The sequence below is a fragment of the Monodelphis domestica genome, chromosome 4 (genome assembly GCF_027887165.1).
Source record: "Monodelphis domestica isolate mMonDom1 chromosome 4, mMonDom1.pri, whole genome shotgun sequence".
NCBI classification, from domain to species: Eukaryota; Metazoa; Chordata; class Mammalia; order Didelphimorphia; family Didelphidae; genus Monodelphis; species Monodelphis domestica.
The window spans coordinates 253,817,620-253,834,956 of record NC_077230.1 but is presented as its reverse complement, the minus strand read 5'-3'; the positions used below and the strand labels follow the sequence as shown (position 1 = coordinate 253,834,956).

The 17,337-nt window shown below is 35.9% G+C and overlaps 1 protein-coding gene across 1 annotated transcript; it reads right to left on the bottom strand.

Moving 5' to 3' along the window:
• Positions 1-3,157: 3,157 nt before the first annotated feature.
• LOC100012472 (interstitial collagenase) lies at positions 3,158-15,031 on the bottom strand. Its single transcript, XM_001366747.5, has 10 exons — positions 14,871-15,031; positions 14,144-14,388; positions 13,878-14,026; positions 13,625-13,750; positions 11,929-12,090; positions 10,911-11,028; positions 7,739-7,872; positions 5,801-5,963; positions 4,264-4,367; positions 3,158-3,911 (listed from the first exon to the last, which is right to left on the bottom strand). The coding sequence occupies exons 1-10, from the start codon at positions 14,967-14,969 to the stop codon at positions 3,802-3,804; spliced, it is 1,410 nt and encodes a 469-aa protein (XP_001366784.1). The 5' UTR covers positions 14,970-15,031; the 3' UTR covers positions 3,158-3,801.
• Between the last annotated feature and the right edge of the window lie 2,306 nt (positions 15,032-17,337).

The following is a 17,337-nucleotide window of genomic DNA, read 5'->3' as shown; positions in this document are numbered from 1 at the left end:
TCTGCAAAAAGTGGGTAACCTATCTCCTAGTTTTGTTGTGGGTATCAAATGAGATAATAATTATAAAGCCCTTAGTACAGTGCCTGCCACATAGTAAGCACTTATAAATGAAAAATTATTTTTATCAATCATCATTATAATTGCTATTATTATTCTACATTTTGAGTCCATTTCTCTCTCAAGATATAGGTCACGTATTCAACTGTTAGTCCTGTGGAATCATGACTTGTCATTGCACTGATCAGAGTTCTTAAATCTTTCAAAGTTGTTTGTCTTTACAATGCTGTTTTTATTGTAAACATTTCATTGCTTTTATGGTTTTCTCCCTTTATTCTGTATTTGTACATAGAAGTATTTCCAGGTTTCTTTGTAATTGTTTCATCATTTCTTGCAGTCTAGTTCAGTCATTTTTCAGAGATGTCTACCTCTTTGTAACCCCATTTGGGTTTTTCTTAGCAAGGGTACTGGAGCAGTTTGCCATTTCCTTCTCCTGTTCATTTTTTAGATGAGGAACTGTGGCAAATAGGGTTAAGTAACTTGCCCATGAATTCCATTATATCCATCTACCACAATTTGTTCAGACTTTTTTCATTTAGTGGCCCTATCTTAGCTTCCAGTTCTTTGCCACCAAAATGAAAATCATTTATATTTTAATGCATCTGGATCTTTTTTTCTGTTATCTCTTTGGGGTGTGGATCTAGTATGTTATTCAGTCAAAGAGAACATACAGTTTAGTAACTTGTAACAATAGATCCATTTCCCCCATAGAATGGACCAATTTCAGTTGTATCAATATTGGACAGTAGAGCCTATTTTTTTTTGTAACTTTTCCAACATTTTTTATTTTTCATTTTTGTTGACTTTTCCAAATTTGATAGATATGAGATGAAACTTCAGAGTTGCTTTAATTTGCATTTCTTTAGTTACTAGTGATATGGAACATTTTTTCATATGATTGTTGAAAATTTGGATTTCTTCCTTAGAAAACTGACTGCTTGTGAATTGGGGGATGGTTCTTACTCTACAAATTTGAATCAGTTGTTTAAATATTTTGAAAATGAGGTTTTTATCAGAAAGATTTATTGCAATGATTTTCCTCTGTCTTCCTTTATAATATTAGCAACATTGCCTTTGTTTGTGCAAAACCTTCATCTTATGCAACTATATTTTACATTTTATCTTTCATTATCTTTTCTGTCCTGTGTTTGGTGTTAGACTATTTTATCTGTACATCTGAAAGGCTATTTATTTTTTATTCATATATTTAAAAAAATTATGTCACCATGACTATTGTTTGTATATTTGGAGGTTATCTGTTTGCATATATATATTTTCTGCCATGCCATTTTTCAGTTTTCCCAGCAGGTCAAAGAGTGAATTACTCCAACATCTTACTCCAAGTGCCAAGTACTCTGTTAAAACTCCTTCCTTATGGTCTTTGGTTTCATCAAACACATCTACTGTGTTTATTTTCATCTCTATATTGGGAACTGAATGTATTCTACTCATCACCTCTTTATTTCTTAACCAGGCATACATTTTTTGATGATGATTGTTTTGTATCACAGTTTGAGATTTAGTATACTTAGTCCTTTTTGCCACTTTTCTTCATTATTTATTTCCTTGAGATTCTTGACATTTTCTTCCTTTAAATTGATTTCTTTTCTAGCCCATAGATAATACTTTGAAAGATTGGTATGACACTGAGTAAACATATTAATTTGTGTAGTACTGTGACTTTTATTGTACTGGCTCAGCTTTCTCATTAGTAATTAATATTTAAGTCTGTCTTTATGCCCATAAATCATATTTTATAGTTGTATTCACATAATTCTTGCGTGTGCCTTGGTAGGTCAATTCTTAAATATTTAATATATTTTGTAAGTATGTTAAATGGAATTGCTTGCAATTTTTGAGGGGTTTTATTGATAACAGGCAGGTATATGTTCATGACATATGGTTTTTTATGGTATGCTAAATATTGATATTAATACCCCAGTAGTTTCCCCATTTGTTTCCTTAAATTAGATATCTTTTTATTGTTGCTTTGTATGATGACATGACTATTAACCCTCCCTTTTTTATTTCAACTGTTACATAATAGATTTTGCACCAGCCTTTTATTTTAACTTTGTGTGAATGTTTCTTTTTTAAATGTGTTTCTTGTAAATCATTGGATTTTGTTTTTCAATCCATTCAGCTGTCCTCCTCCAGTTTATTTATGAGTTCATTCACATTTTTATTCATAAAAATAATTTTAAATTTACATTTAAAATAATTTTAAATTTACATTTTACAGATAAGAGAACAGATTGCCATAGAGATAAAATTCATGAATGACAGAGCCAGGTTTGAATTTGGGTTGGATGAGTCAAAATGCCAGATTCTTTCCACTGCCATTGGCTGGTATTTTATGTGTATCTGCTTAAGTGAGAGATAAAGAATTGTCCTTGAAGCCAAGAATATCTGGATTCAAATCCTACCTTACATGCATAGTGACAAGTGACTTTGGACAAGTTTTCTAGTCTCTCAGTGCCACTAGGCAACTCTCTAAGACAAGAAAATGCCAACCTGCATTGTTAAAAAAGTTTTCCCACATGGGAATCCTCTATATCAGTGATGGTGAACATTTTAGAGACCAAGTGCCCAAACTGTAACCCTCACACTGTTTGTGAGTCCTCTGTCTTACCCCAGAGAGAGGAAGGAGGAAGCAGTCCCATTGGGTTGCTGGGCAGAGGGGTAGGTGATGTGAGAAATGTCCTCAGGTGCACATGGAGCGGGGGAGGGAGCAGCCCCCTTTGGCACACTTTGGCACACAGGCAATAGGTTCATCAATATGACTCTATGTGAATGGAATTACCATTTACTTCTTATACTCACTGCCACACTGTGTATCCTGCCCAAGGGAAAGGAGGGATTATATTTGTGTTTGTTTATGTCTCTGTTGCCGCTCTGTCTGCATCAAGAGGTAAGCACAGGGAAGATAAAGTATAGTCACTGTTTTAATGTTATCCTTGAGAAAACAAGGTAACCTCATTTCTTATGGATATGAAAGTTCCAGGGTTTATACAATCTTAACTTTTAGGGTTATACACCATGGCAATTCTATAAAGTAAGTACAGAACAAGCAGGTTTACTTTAAAAAATACCACAAACATTTATTTCAATTAATAAAACATTTATTGGTCATCTACTATGTGAAATACACTGCTAGGTGCATCTTTGATAAAAAAAAAATAGTATCTACCCTCAAGGAACTTTGAATGCTTATTAAACAGGGGAAGTGAATTTTATTTTGTTCCAAATATAAAATCCTTTATTTTTAGAAACAACTGAAGGTGCTATCTGTTGTTACAGAGACAACACTAGTAACTCAAGACCTACTATTATTAGAACTGTTTTTCTGATACTAATAATTGAAATCAATCAATTGTTCATATGGGCTATCTTATTCTCTTTTGTGACCAAAGTATGAGCTTTTAATTCTAATATCCAGGAATGAAATCTTGATATTTCAATGAGTTCTTTATATTATTTCAGTCACCAGGACATAATGGATTTGCAAATTAAAATATAAATGATACTAAGAATACACAAGACATTTAACAATTCTAAGGATTCTAAGGACCTCCATACTACCCTCCCCCTACCAACAGTCTCCCAAGTACAAAAAGCAAGTCACTCTGTCCCAGTTTTCCAGGCTCATTAAAACAAAACAAAACAAAAGTAATGAATACTGAAGAAATATGGCTCTTTTAGAAAACATCTTCATACTGCTTACAAAGTATCTTTTAATCTTGTTCAGTAGTCTCCACAGTTAAACCAGCTGTTGCTCTTCAAGATAGCTACAACTCTCTTGGCTTGGAGGTCAAATTTATACTGTCTTGTTCCAATGAAGAAATAGAAGAAGCCTAGAAATGGAAAGATACATTTAGCAAATAAATTTTGGTTTTCAATCTGAACTACTTATCAACAAGGAGTAGAAAAAAGCCATCTAGTACCATTGTGTTCTCTATCTATGTCATTTTGGCCTGACTAGGCACCAGTTTCCCAATATGTAATATGAAGGGACTTGATTAGGTGGTTCTTAAGGTTCCTTTTAATTCTAACACTATGTTCTATGAAAACAAAAAACTCTGTTACTAAAGTTTTTCTGTCCTTTTTTTAGCAAGGGAAGAATCAATTTGTTATTAGTAACAACAAAATTAAGGAATCAATATTTCCTAGCTTGGGAAAATTTTTTTTAAATTGCTTTCCACTTACCACTGTCATTAACAACAGCATCAATTTTGCTCCCAATTCCAGGAAAGTCATCTATGATCAGTTTTGGATAACCTGCATCCATAGATCTCCTCCTCTCATCATATCTGATCAGGAAAAATGATAATTATATAAATATGAGAAGATAAATCCAACCAACAAATGAAATGGCCTAATAATGACCTTTATGGTGGTGATCACCATATACATATACACATATATGGTTATCATATACACACTATAAAAAAATGTTGCTGAATATGTTATACTCCAAAAGAAGTAGTTGACCTACATTTAGATTTCTCAGACCCCTTCTAGCACTAATCCTAGTAGGATTCTATGAACTTAAGTCCCTAGGGAGGTTCCACAGTGCTTAAATGAAACGCCATGGAAAACAAGGGACCTTTATCTTCAATGTCTCTAGGACATTAATTACATTCATCATGGTCTCTAAAGAGAAAGGTTAAGAATAAATAGGTGAGAACACTCAGGACAAATCCTGGGTTCTGTTCCCAGGTCTTATTAACTCCCTTTATGAACTTGGAAAAAATAATCCTGTATTTCTGGGTATGTTATTTTAGCTATAAAATCAGGAGGTTGGACTATGGGATCTCTAAAATGCCTTTCAGCTTAAAAATTCTATGACTTTTTTTTTTAGCAAGTCTTTCATTTATTAAGTTCCTACTGTGGGATGAGCACTGTGTCAGGTGCTAAGAATATAAAAGCAGAAAATGAGAGTCCCTACTCCCAAGAGTCTTATCATTCCATAGTCTCAATCATATCCTAGAATTTAGTCAGGATAAACATCTGGCTGCTGTTAACTGATCAAGCTTAGAATAGCACTTGATGGGTATGTAAGTGTTGGAGTGGCTACTTCCCCCCCCCCCCCCAATAATCCATTCATTCACTGAAAGATGTTATACATGGTTTCTGTCATATCATGCTTTTATTTCAAAATCCTTAATAGTTATTTTCAGCATATTAAATCAAAAATACTTTTGTCTACAATTTAAGACTTTCTATAATCTGGACCTGTTCTTCTTGACAGCTTTGTACATTAAGCATTTCCACATACTCTCTGCTCCAGAATGTACTCTGCTCAATGAACAAATGTCTCCTTCTTCTTATACTGGGAATGTTTACATTTCCTGTTGAATACCTATCTACTTTAAAATGTCCAATTTAAACACTACCTTCTACAGGAAGCCTTCCTTGATTCATCCTGGGCAGAATGAGCTTCCCCCTCCCAGGGCACTTTTTTCACACCTCTTTTATATTGCCAAACTGTAATATTATATAATATAATGATCTTTATTAGTGTAATATAGATTCAAAACTAAGTTCTGTGATAGCAGAAGCCATATTTTATTTAAGCTTTTTATTCCCCCCAGCCCATAGAACAGTGCTCTGAAGACAACAGAAATTTAATATTTGTCACATAAATTAATTTATGAATCTTAGGTTGATAAGAATAAGTAGGCATCTCTTTCAAATCTAAGATTGAGCTGACTCCTTATGATTTCCAAATGTGGATTCTTACCTCCAGTAATTGTTTCCTACAAAGAAGTAGGTTTTTCCAGTGTATTCCTCAGAAACGGAAGCATCAATTTTCTTCACAGTTTTAGGAAAACCGAAAGTTGTATAGATGTCCTTGGGATAACCCGGCAACACATTCGTCCCCAAAGCAACCCAAAACTTGCTGTCTGTGAACCAAGAATCTTCTATGAGAAGGTTTTCCCTCAGCTCAAATGAGTAATAAATACAAGTATGCCCCTAAAAAAACACTTCCTCTACCAACATTTAATAATAACATTGTTAATAGTCAAAACTATTAATATAGGGGGAAATAAGGGGAAAAAACAACCAACTATATAAAGCCTGTCATTTGGTCAAATATTCATTCACAGCATTGTTCCTTTGAAACTAATTACCCTCATGAGATTATTTTGCCTAATGTTAGACAAATTAGGTGAGGTTTATCTACCATGTCTCAGTTTTTACCTCCAAAAGCAGGAGGTTTTGAGATTAGTTTTATAAAGGGTATGTACATTAGAGAATCATAGAATCTCCAAGGTATGATACTTTGGAGGGCATCTAGTTCAATGGACATCTAATTAAAAATCCTTTCTTTATCACAAGTGGCCCTCCAATCTTTTGATTGAGAATTCCATTTGAAAGGAAGTCTATGAAGCAGCTAATTCCACATTTAGGGATCTCTCTAATTGTTACTCACATTTCCCTTGTATGAGGATTGACTTCTCTCTGGGTACCTACATATAAAACTATTAAGGACAACTCTCTGAGTCTAATGATTCAAACAGTTCCAAATCCACTCAACAATACAGTCAGCCAGCTATATCTCTCCATTTTAGCCACAAAGTTATGAGACTTTGATCAGATACTTTGACTAAGTCTAGGTAAGCTATATCAGTCCCTTGATCTACCTGCCAACTCCAAGGGTTTGCTGAGGGTGGATGTCTTATACCCAAGAACAAATTAGCATCATGCTCTAGTTCATGAAAACTTGTTCACTCACAAACTCACGTACCTGACCTAACCTAGAAATAATAGAGACAATATGGCATGTTGGATATGGGGGAGGAGAGGGAAAAAAAAACATAAATCATGTAACCATGGAAAATATTCTAAATTAATTAAATAAAAAATTTCCATTAAAATTAAATTAAATAAAAAACTAGAAAATAATAGAGGCAATATGAATGGGTTATGATAGCAAACCTTGCTTTGTAAAGTCAGGATATAGCCATTGATGTTTTGAAATGCAGAAACTCCCATTCTTATTACCAAAGTATGGCAATTAAACAATACAAAATCCAGCATATACACACAGACTAATAGTTAGACTCGTTCCACAGTCTCTTTTCTATATAAGCTGAGCTCCTCCTTAACATTGCAACCATAAGATAAAATCAAACATCTTATCTTTTTCTATATATGCCAAATATATGAACAGCTACTCGTATTCCAGTGTTTGGCACCTCACCATAGCCTGGGGCTAGGCATATGACTCCGGTTGAGTCAGAGAGAAACAAATCATTGGTCCTATCCAATTTGCAGCTGTTTATTTTCTGGTTGTGTGCTAATTAGTGGGATACTGGCAGCATAAGAGCTATCATTAAGGGATGAGATAGTCTACATCTTTCTGTACCATGTCCTGTTGATTTGACTCCAGTCTCCAGATTTTTTTTGCCCTAGTTCTCCCGTCATGGTTTGGTATGTTTTTCAGCAAAGAGAATAGCATTTCACAACTACATGACAAAAACAGAGAAGCTACACATGTCACCATTTAGTAAGGATGAGTCACAAACACCTCAACTCTGGATGATTCTGGTAGTCTGGATTATATCTTTGGAGGAAACCCCAAGGAAGAAAAAACCTAGACCACCCACCTTCCTTGGCCTAAATTACTGAGAATTCTATCACACAGAAGGATTGAGGGGAAAATCTGAAAAATCACCTTTGAAAAACCTGACTATGTCCTTTTCTGTAACTTCATGAGCAGCTTCAATCCCACCTGGGAGGTTTGGCCAGAACAGAGAAATTAAATTGACTTCTGCTTCAGGAATATAGGGAGTCTTACGGAGATAGAACCTGATTTGGAGAGAGGTGAGAAAATCAAATCTGATTGTAAGCAATCACAAACAGATACCCAGTTATCTCAATCCTGTATATGATTTGACATTTTCTGTTATAATACAAAGAACCTAATTTGTTGATAAATTTCTGAAGAAAAAATGAGTGGGTGTTCTTTAATTTCTTACCTTCCTTTTTTACCCTTCCCAATGGTAATAGATTATGTTGTAAAAAATGGACTCAAATACAGGACTACAATCCCCACGAGCCTTTGCTCCACTTTCCCAGAATGCCTTGTAATCTCACCTGGGCCGAGATGGAGAAGGTATTTAAGCTGATTCAAAGGCTTTTGAGGGGTCTCTTGGACTTCTGTTTGGGGTAGATGTGGCTCTTTCCATAATGTAAGTGAGGTTGTGTCTAGGCCTCTCTGTGGCCTGGACACGTGTTTTCTTATCCTGTATTTTCTTTAATCCTTAATAAACCTCTAAAAAATATAATACTCCTTGCAGAGAGAAACTAATTTCTACCTGCCTCAGTCTCCCCATATATTCCCTAAATTTTACTCTTTACAATGTGAAGCCATAATACTAGCAGTGGGTTATGGGATGAAATAATATCTCTATCATAATATTTGAGGGTCTTGGTTAGATCAGTCTACACCTTACTACCACCATAGAACAGATTCAGGGAATTATCTTCCTGCCTTGCTATCATCCTCCTTTTGTCCTTTCCTCTGTTCTTTTTTATTTTAAGCAAACTGTCCCCAATTACTCATCTATGAAATTTCTGGAAAGGAAAATGGCAAATCACTCCAGTATCTTTGTCAAGACAACCCTAAGTGAGGTCATGCATACTCAGACAAAATTGAAAAACAACTAAACAACAACAAAACCTGACCTATTTCATGTCTTCAAGCTTTAAAACCTACAAGTGCTAGATGAGAAGCCCTACATAAATAAGATTAGGTGAAAAGCTAAAATATTCACCAAACTACAGGTGGCATTTCTTTTCTACACAAAGCAAGCATTTATTTTTTAAAAGAACTAATTAAAATCCAAGGTCTTAGACAATGGCAAAATGGAAAAGGCACTTGCCCAAGAGTAAAACTCTCTGGTTCTAGTACGAGGTCTAATATAAATGTTCTATGAGACCTTAGGAAATTCAAATCTCTAGACCTAAGTTTTCCCGTCTATAAACTGTTAGATGGCATCATGTCTTTTCTAACTCTATCATTTGGTGATTTGATTCATTGGGAGCTGTTTTTCCTTGCAGAAACATTTCAATAACAGAAAGATTTAAATGACCTATTGAAAGACTTTTTTTCCATAATAAAAAAAAATAAGGGCAGCTAGTTGGCTCATTTGATAGGTAGAAACCAGGACGCTAGAGGTCCTGGATTTAAATATGACCTCAGATATTTCCTAGCTGTGTGACCCTGGGCAAGTCACTTAACTCTAATTGCCTAGCATTTACTTCTCTGCTGTCTTGGAACCAATACTTTGAACTGATTTTGAGACAGTAAATAAGGGTTAAAAAAGAGTCAAGGTTAGTTTTAAGTAAGTCTCAATCCATCAGGTTCATATTCACTTGTCTCTTTAATAATCAACTATAACATGGAAAGAAGTTTAAGATATTTTGACGCAATAGCTCTAGATTTGAATTCAGAGGTTCTGCTTTCAAATTTTGGATTTGCTTTTTATTCTGTGACTTTAGATAAATCTTAATTCAATCTTTGGGAGACTTACTTTCCTCATTTATAGTAAAAATGAGGGGATAAGATTAGATAATTTCCCAACATTCCTTTTGGTTCTAAATTCCAAGTTCTGTGATTAAGACAGCTTTGGTGGTACAGTGGATAATGTAGGACTTGAAATCAGACAAGTTGAGTCCAAATTCCACTTCAGACAATTACTAGCTCTGTTACTCTGAGCGAATAATAACTTGTCTCAAGTTTTGGTTTTCTCATCTAGAAAAAAAGTCCTAGCAATAGCACCTGCCTCATAGGTCAAATGATATACCAAATGAGATAATTCACTTGAAGCACTTTGTAAACCTTAAAGTGTTAAGCAAATGCTAGCTATTATTATTATCATCATGACTGTTAAACAGATATTAAATGTTTATTGAGTGCATGGCTTTAAGCTAGGAGCTGGGGATATAAAGATAAAAAATAGTGTAGGATCTGACTCCAAAGGTGTTCTAGTCCCCTGGGCTAGTTAGAATCAGCATTTATACTAATAAATATAATACAAGCAGTATGTGATAGGAATATTAGAGAGATCCTAACAAAGGACTCTAAGAAAATCTGGAGGGAGAGAGAAGAGAAGAGAGAGAGGAAGTAGAGTGGTAGAGGGAGAGAGAGGGGGGGGAGTGAGAGAGAGAGAGAGAGGGAGAGAAAGAGGGAGAGAGAGAGAGAGAGAGAGAGAAACAGAAAGACAGACAGAGACAGAGACACAGAGAGAGAGACAGAGAGAGAGACAGGGAGAGAGAGACAGGGAGAGAGAGACAGAGAGACACACACAGACAGAGACAAAGAGAGGGGGGAGGAGAAGAGAAAGAAATAATTTTTTGCTGTGCAATATGGCTAGAAAACAATATTGCTACAAGACATACTATAAGTACCTGAGTATAGATTTCCTATACTTCCCTGCCCTTGTGAATTACATGAATTTGGATAAGTCATTTAATCTCTCTGGGATTCAGTTTATTCATCTATAAAATAAGGGTTTAATCTAAATTTCTCACCATGTTGTCATACCTAGAGTCAGATCTGACTTGCTCAGCCACCAAAGAACTCTAAGGTGACTTTGGGCATGTCACTTCACTATTCTCTCCTTTACTTTCTTCAACTATGAAAAACAGAATAACAATATCTCTTCAAATACCATTGAGGGTTACTTAAACTTAAAGAGAATAATGTTATTGAAATCAATTTGAAAAGTAGACTATGCCAAGAGAATGCAAGGTATCCACAGTTTTTACTAATAATTTAAAGATAATTAGCAATAATAATAAAGAAACAAAGATCTAAAGGAAAGACCATAGATGGTTTTTACCTGTCTTTGAAAAATATTTTTTCTCCCCGGACTGTGGTGATAGCATCAAAGGTCAGCTTCTTATCACAGGCTTTTGGTGTTGTTGATCCTGTTGGCTGGACAGGATTATTGGAGGGACCTAAAAGACAACAAAAGACTTAATGCTGCCTTGGAACATTGAATGATATGAAAACACATTCAATATAAAAGCTTCTTGAAATATGTGGCCATTGATTGTCTGTGGTAAACCTTTATAAAAGTGAACATGAGCTGTTTGTGTGTATTTGTCTGTGTATTGTAATGGAGGGTGGTTTTGGAGATGGGATTAGATGTTTAATTATAGGTCAGTATCAGAAGGATAACTGTTTTGGGAACAGGTCCAGTCCAGGCAGAGCCTGTCCTGAGGTAACAAACACAGACCACTATATAACAGGAATGTAGGTTGGATTTATTATGACAAGCAAGGTGAAAAGGGGATTTGGATAATTCTAAGCTAATGTCAACTACCTAAATCCCTCCAGATCTAAATGTCCTGTCACCAGGAGTCTTCACAGATTTGAACTACACTGATCCTTACCTATCTGTCTAAGATCTCAGACCCTGTTTTGAGGGTAATAGAGGTAGTGGGGTTTGGCAGTTTGGCAGGACAGGGCCCCAGGAGAGGTCTGGGATCCAGATGGATCCCAGACCTAATCTTACAGACAGATGGCCCAAATGGTTCCAGGTCACACCAGGAAGTTCAGTAGATGACAAGCCAGCAGGTAAGCAGGTAGAATGGAAAAGATAAGGTAGAAACAGCCACCAAGGGAAAGCAGCCATTCCCTCCTGGTCAAACCAGAGAAAGACACAGCTCCAACCTCAGTTAACTGTCTCACACTTTCCCCCCCACATTCTAGAATCTTTTCTCTGAATCCCCATCTCCCTGCAGACCCAGCTCATATGCTCAAATCCTCTCTTCCTTATAACAGTATATATATATATATATATATATATATATATATATATATATGTGAGTGAGATAAAGCACCTTTCTACTTACCATAGATGGCTTGAATGCCATCAATGTCATCTTGAGAAAGCTGAATATTATCGAGGTCATTGAAACCATAGGTGGGGTACATCAAGGCACCAATATCAGAGGAATGGGCAAGACCCAGAGAATGACCAAATTCATGAGCAGCAACATGGTACAAGTTGTAATCTAAAACAATCAAAACATTTGTAAGACACTGGAAAAAAACGCATTCTTCCTGGCAGGACATAAAACTACATCAAGCTACACAAGAATAAGAAGAAATATATAGCTCTTTTAGGTGTAATAATAACTGATAGTTATATAATGTTTAAAAATGTATAAAGCACTTCACAGGTAGTATTTCACAAGAACTGTGTAATGCTGATACTTTGAGCTCCATGGCATATGTGAGGAAAAAGGCTTAGATACACTGATTTGGCTTTGGTTTCATAACCATTAAGCATCAGAATCCTTCTGATTTCATGTAACACTGTATACTATGACAAAGTGCTTCTGAGACATGATCAGAAACTTTACAAAAGTCATACGGTTCTTCTAAAGGAGTAGAAAATGCATTTATTAACTCTATTGAAAGGGATAAAGTCCCCCTAAAGGAATGATATGTTATCCTCATTGTATAAGTCCTATCAGAAAGTAGCACATTAGTGTGATTTGCAGAATCACACACTGACCTATCTGTAAACCTCACCATGGATCAGTTAGTACTATAACTGCCCAAGGAGAAAAACATTATTTTCTTGATAAATAAAGAAAAGTGTGATTCTTGATGTATTCTTTTTTTTTTTAAGCCCTTTCTTTCTGTCTTAGAATAAATACTGTGTATTGGTTCTAAGGGAGAAGAGTAGTAAGGGCTAAGCAATAGGCGTTAAGTGACTTGTCCAGGGTCACAAAGCTGGGAAGTGTGTGAGGCCAGATTTGAACCTAGGACCTCCCATCTTTGGGCCTGACTCTCAATCCACTGAGCCACCCAGCTTCCCCCTTCTTGACATATTCTTGAAAATGCAAACTGGACTGAGATTTTAAGCATGGGTCCTTTGGGGAAAGTGGAACTGCTGAGTTAGGGAACTCTAGAGGAAGCACAGAATGGTTGTGGAGCAAAGTAGTAAAGAGATAAGATATGGAATCAGGGAACCTGACTAAAGGCCCATTTCTGCTATTTTCCATTGGCAATTAAGTCACCTCTGAATTTGTGTCCTCCATAAAATAAGGTGGATACAATCTAAATTACAGTGCTTAGAAAAGGAAAAGATTTTAGGAGTTGATTATGGTAGATATTTTTAAAATGGAGACTTGCAGCCCTCTAGATAATATATGAAGATCAAATGAAATAATTTTATAAGACACTTTGTGAACTAGAATTTATTACATAAATGTCAGTCCTTTTTAAATTTTATAATCTATCACATCTATTAACCACGTTGCTGTGGAGATTAAATGAAATGACATTTGTATAGCATATAGCACAGTGCTTGGCAAAAAAAGCATTTAATGTTTATTCCCCTTTCTTCTGTCATCATTATCATTATTATTGCTATTGCTAATAGGAACAAAATAGTATCCATGTATAATATATTAAATCATTCTTAGATTTACAGAATCTCGTGGAAAAATGTCTATTTTGTTGTATTCTTTTGACCTAATCAACTAACACTGAGGTGAGATGTAGGGAAAAGAGGAGATACAAATTTGTCTGACTTACTCTTGTGGTCTTTTGTCCACCTTTCTTCTTCATCAAAATGAGCATCACCTCCAATTCCTGGACCTGGTTGGAAGGCATGAGCAAGGATTCCATTGGGACCATCAAAGGGAGAATTATCATAATGATCTGAAAGAAAAAAAAGAAGATTTAATTCAAGTCTTCCAAGTCTTCCTCATTGCTCAGGCTAGGCAAAAACAAAACAAAATACAACAAAAAAAATAAGCATTACTAAGTTGAAAGACCCCTTCATTACCTCTATAATTAAAAGAGATCTTTATGTCTGCTTCACCCTTTGATATCTTAGTGAATGTTAAGGGGGAGACATCACTCCAGACTTTAAATGCTTTCCTGAAGGCATCATCCACATCCTCCCGGGCTAAATCCGGTGTGTAGTTTTCAATGCTAAAAATTAAAAAGAAATGAACAGAGAGATACATATGTAACCCCAGCATCAATAGCCATTTTCCATTATGATACTTTTTTAAAACAATTTTCATCTTCATGTTCAAAGATCACTACCTGTAAGTAAGGTTATTCTTGTCCCACTTAGGATTTCCTTCAGTGATGGCAAATGAAAACACATCAGGGACTCCACATCTAGGCATTTTCATTATCTTTAGAGTTTCAGCATCTGGCTTCCCAGTAACTTTCAACCCAAAGAATTCCTGCATTTCCTTGAGTTTTTCAGTGACTGGGTTGCTGTTTTTGTTCTTCGGATTTTTCACTTCATCAATTTTCAGGTCATAGAATTTCTCAAGATATTTCTGAAGAAAAATAAAAATACCTTAAAACATTAAATATGAGACATTTCCTAGATTTTTCTTAAGAAACGTTTGGTTTGATAAGATATTTATACAAGAATTGGTAGAGTTTGGAGTATAGAAAAACACTTTTATTTGCAAGTTTAGATTTTTCTGATCCTTATTATGAGTTCTCCAAATATTATCTTAATTCCTTGATCCCCTCCAAACTTGAATAATTTGGCAGTTGTACATGTAGCATTTCAGCAAGAGAAATTCCCTTACTTTTCATACCTGTGTTAAAGTCAGAATTTGAATTCCTTGAATCAGACCTCAGATTGTTTCATTCCTCCAAGAGAATCAGCAGAGCAGAATTTACTTTGCTGAGACCCTTCTTTGATTGAAAGCCACCATTGGCCAAGCCCACTACACTATCTGTTTGAAAACAGCCCCCCCCCCCCCCCCCAGTGAGTTTCCACCTCTTGCAATGAAAAGCTGAAATTTACCTGGATGATTTTGGCATCTTGCTCTTTGGTTTGTAAACCTGCAGGGAAGCCATGTGAGGCTGTGATGCAGAGGAGGAGCAGAGGTAGAAGGCTCTTCATTCTTGCCCTGCTGTGTCTCAGCTCCTCTTTACCTGCCTCTTGATGCTCTCTCACTCTTCAAGTAGGATGCTCTTTATATAGTATTTGGAGAGCCAAAAAACTAGTAAGTCTCTGACTCATATTTTATAACATCCTCTGGATCAGCAATTTATCAGAAACAGTGACACAAACCCAAAGCAGGTTAAATGGTCAACTTCCATGAAGCAATCTTATGATTAATATAAAACAGGATGTTTGTTAAAGAGGCAAACACAGAATTATTTTCTTATGTTCCTCTTTATTCAATTTTGGTAACTCTACCACATCTGAGAATGTTGTAACTTATGTAAAACTTTCTGTATATTTACAATGAACTTTGTTACTTTGGTTAATAGCACCAAGCCATGACTTTGCTCTCTTTGGGCATTTCTGTAGACCTACTCCCTAGGTGAGAGGGAATAACTGCTGCCAAATTATGGAATACACCCTTTTCATGGCTAGACAAGGTGTTCAAAGTACAAATCTCCAGGGAGTGTAGATTACAGTTCTCCAAGGTTTACAGAATCATGCTGTTTAGGGTTGGAAGGAATCGCAGAGTCCATCTAATCCAATCCATACACAAAAAGAATACCTAACTCACATATTTATAATACTTAAAGGTTTGCAAAATGCTTTATGCATTTTATTTCACTTGATCCCTTATAACAAACCTATCAGAGGGTGCTATAATCATCTTCATTTTTTACAGGGAAGAAACTGGGTCTGACAAGAGTTAAATGACTATCTCAGGGCTATAGAACTAGTAAGTATTTGAGGCAGGATTTGAATTCAGGATTTCCTGACTCCCATGTCCACCATGCCATATGTCCAACAGGTGGTCCTCCAGCTTCTTTTGATAGATCTCTAAGGAAGAGGAGCCCATTACCTTTAAAAAAATCTTTACCTTCTGTCTTAGAATCAATACTGTATATTAATACAGGGTCAGGCAATGGAGGTTAAGTAACTTGTCCAGGGTCACACAGCTAGGAAGTATCTGAGACCAGATTTGAACCCAAGACCCCCATCTCTAGGCATAGCTCTCAATCCACTGAGTCACCTAGTGGCACCCACCAACTACTTTTTGAAATAACCCATTCCACTTTTGGATAGCTCTAATTGCTAGGAATTTTTTCCTGACATCAAGTCTAAACTTGTCTCTCTGAAACTTCCACCCAGAGTTGTTGGTTCTGCCTCCTGGGAACAAAAAGAAAAAGTATAAGCCTTCAGACCTCTTAGAAACAGCTATCATGTCCTAAACAATCTAGTAGGGGGCAGCTAGGTGGCACAGTGGATAGAAAACCAGATCTGGAGATTAGATGTCCTGAGTTCAAATCCTACCTGAGGCACTTCTTAACTGTGTGACCTGTTGCAATGTAATGCTTAGTGCATAAGAATCATTGACAGGCAGAGAATCCCCAGAGCTGGCAAGGGAAAAGTTCCAAACTGTTGAGGAGACTGTTGGACTCACTTGGGGGTTTACAGATGACAAAGAAGCTGATCTGGGCTCCTGTAGACATCTCTGGATCATCCTGCAAGCAGCCCTCTGGACAAGAGTAGATAGGAGTGTTTCAATTACCCTTGGGTGGACCAAGGGAAAGATTGGGAGCTACAACCATTCTCTAGACCATCTAGGACTCCTCATCTGGACTCTAGTCTCTAATTGCCAGAATACTCTATATGTAAGATCTCTGCACTTTCTGTTGGACTGGCCCTTAGAAGTTCAGGATAAGATAAAATAGGATAATTAGTTAGGAGTTTTAAACTAAGGGATTAAGTTGTAAGATTTCCTTCTCCCACTTCCTCCTTTCCCAAACCTCTCCTCTCTGTTGAATAAAAGTAAAATATTCATATGTTAATCCCTATATGTTTTCCATCCTAAACCCCTCCAAATTAATATTGTTATTTCAGACCTTGCACAAATCACTTAACCCCCATTGCTTAGCTCTTATCACTTTTCTGCATTGGAGCTAATACACAGCATTGATAAGATGGAAAGTAAAGGTTAAAAAAAAACATAATGGTACTGGCTAAGAAATAGAGTAGTGGATCAGTGGACTAGATTAGGTACACAATAGTAAATAACCATAATAATGTATTTAATTAACCCAGAGATCCAAGCATTTGGGTCAAGAAGTCACCATTGTCACCATTTGACAAAAATTACTAGGAAAACTGGAAAGCTGTTTGGCAGAAATTAAGCATAGACCAATATCTCAGACTATATATATATATATATATATATATATATATATATATATATATATATATAAAAGATCAAAATGGATAAATGGTTTAAACATTAAGGTCAATACCATAAGTATTGAAAAATGTACCAATCATATCTATGAAT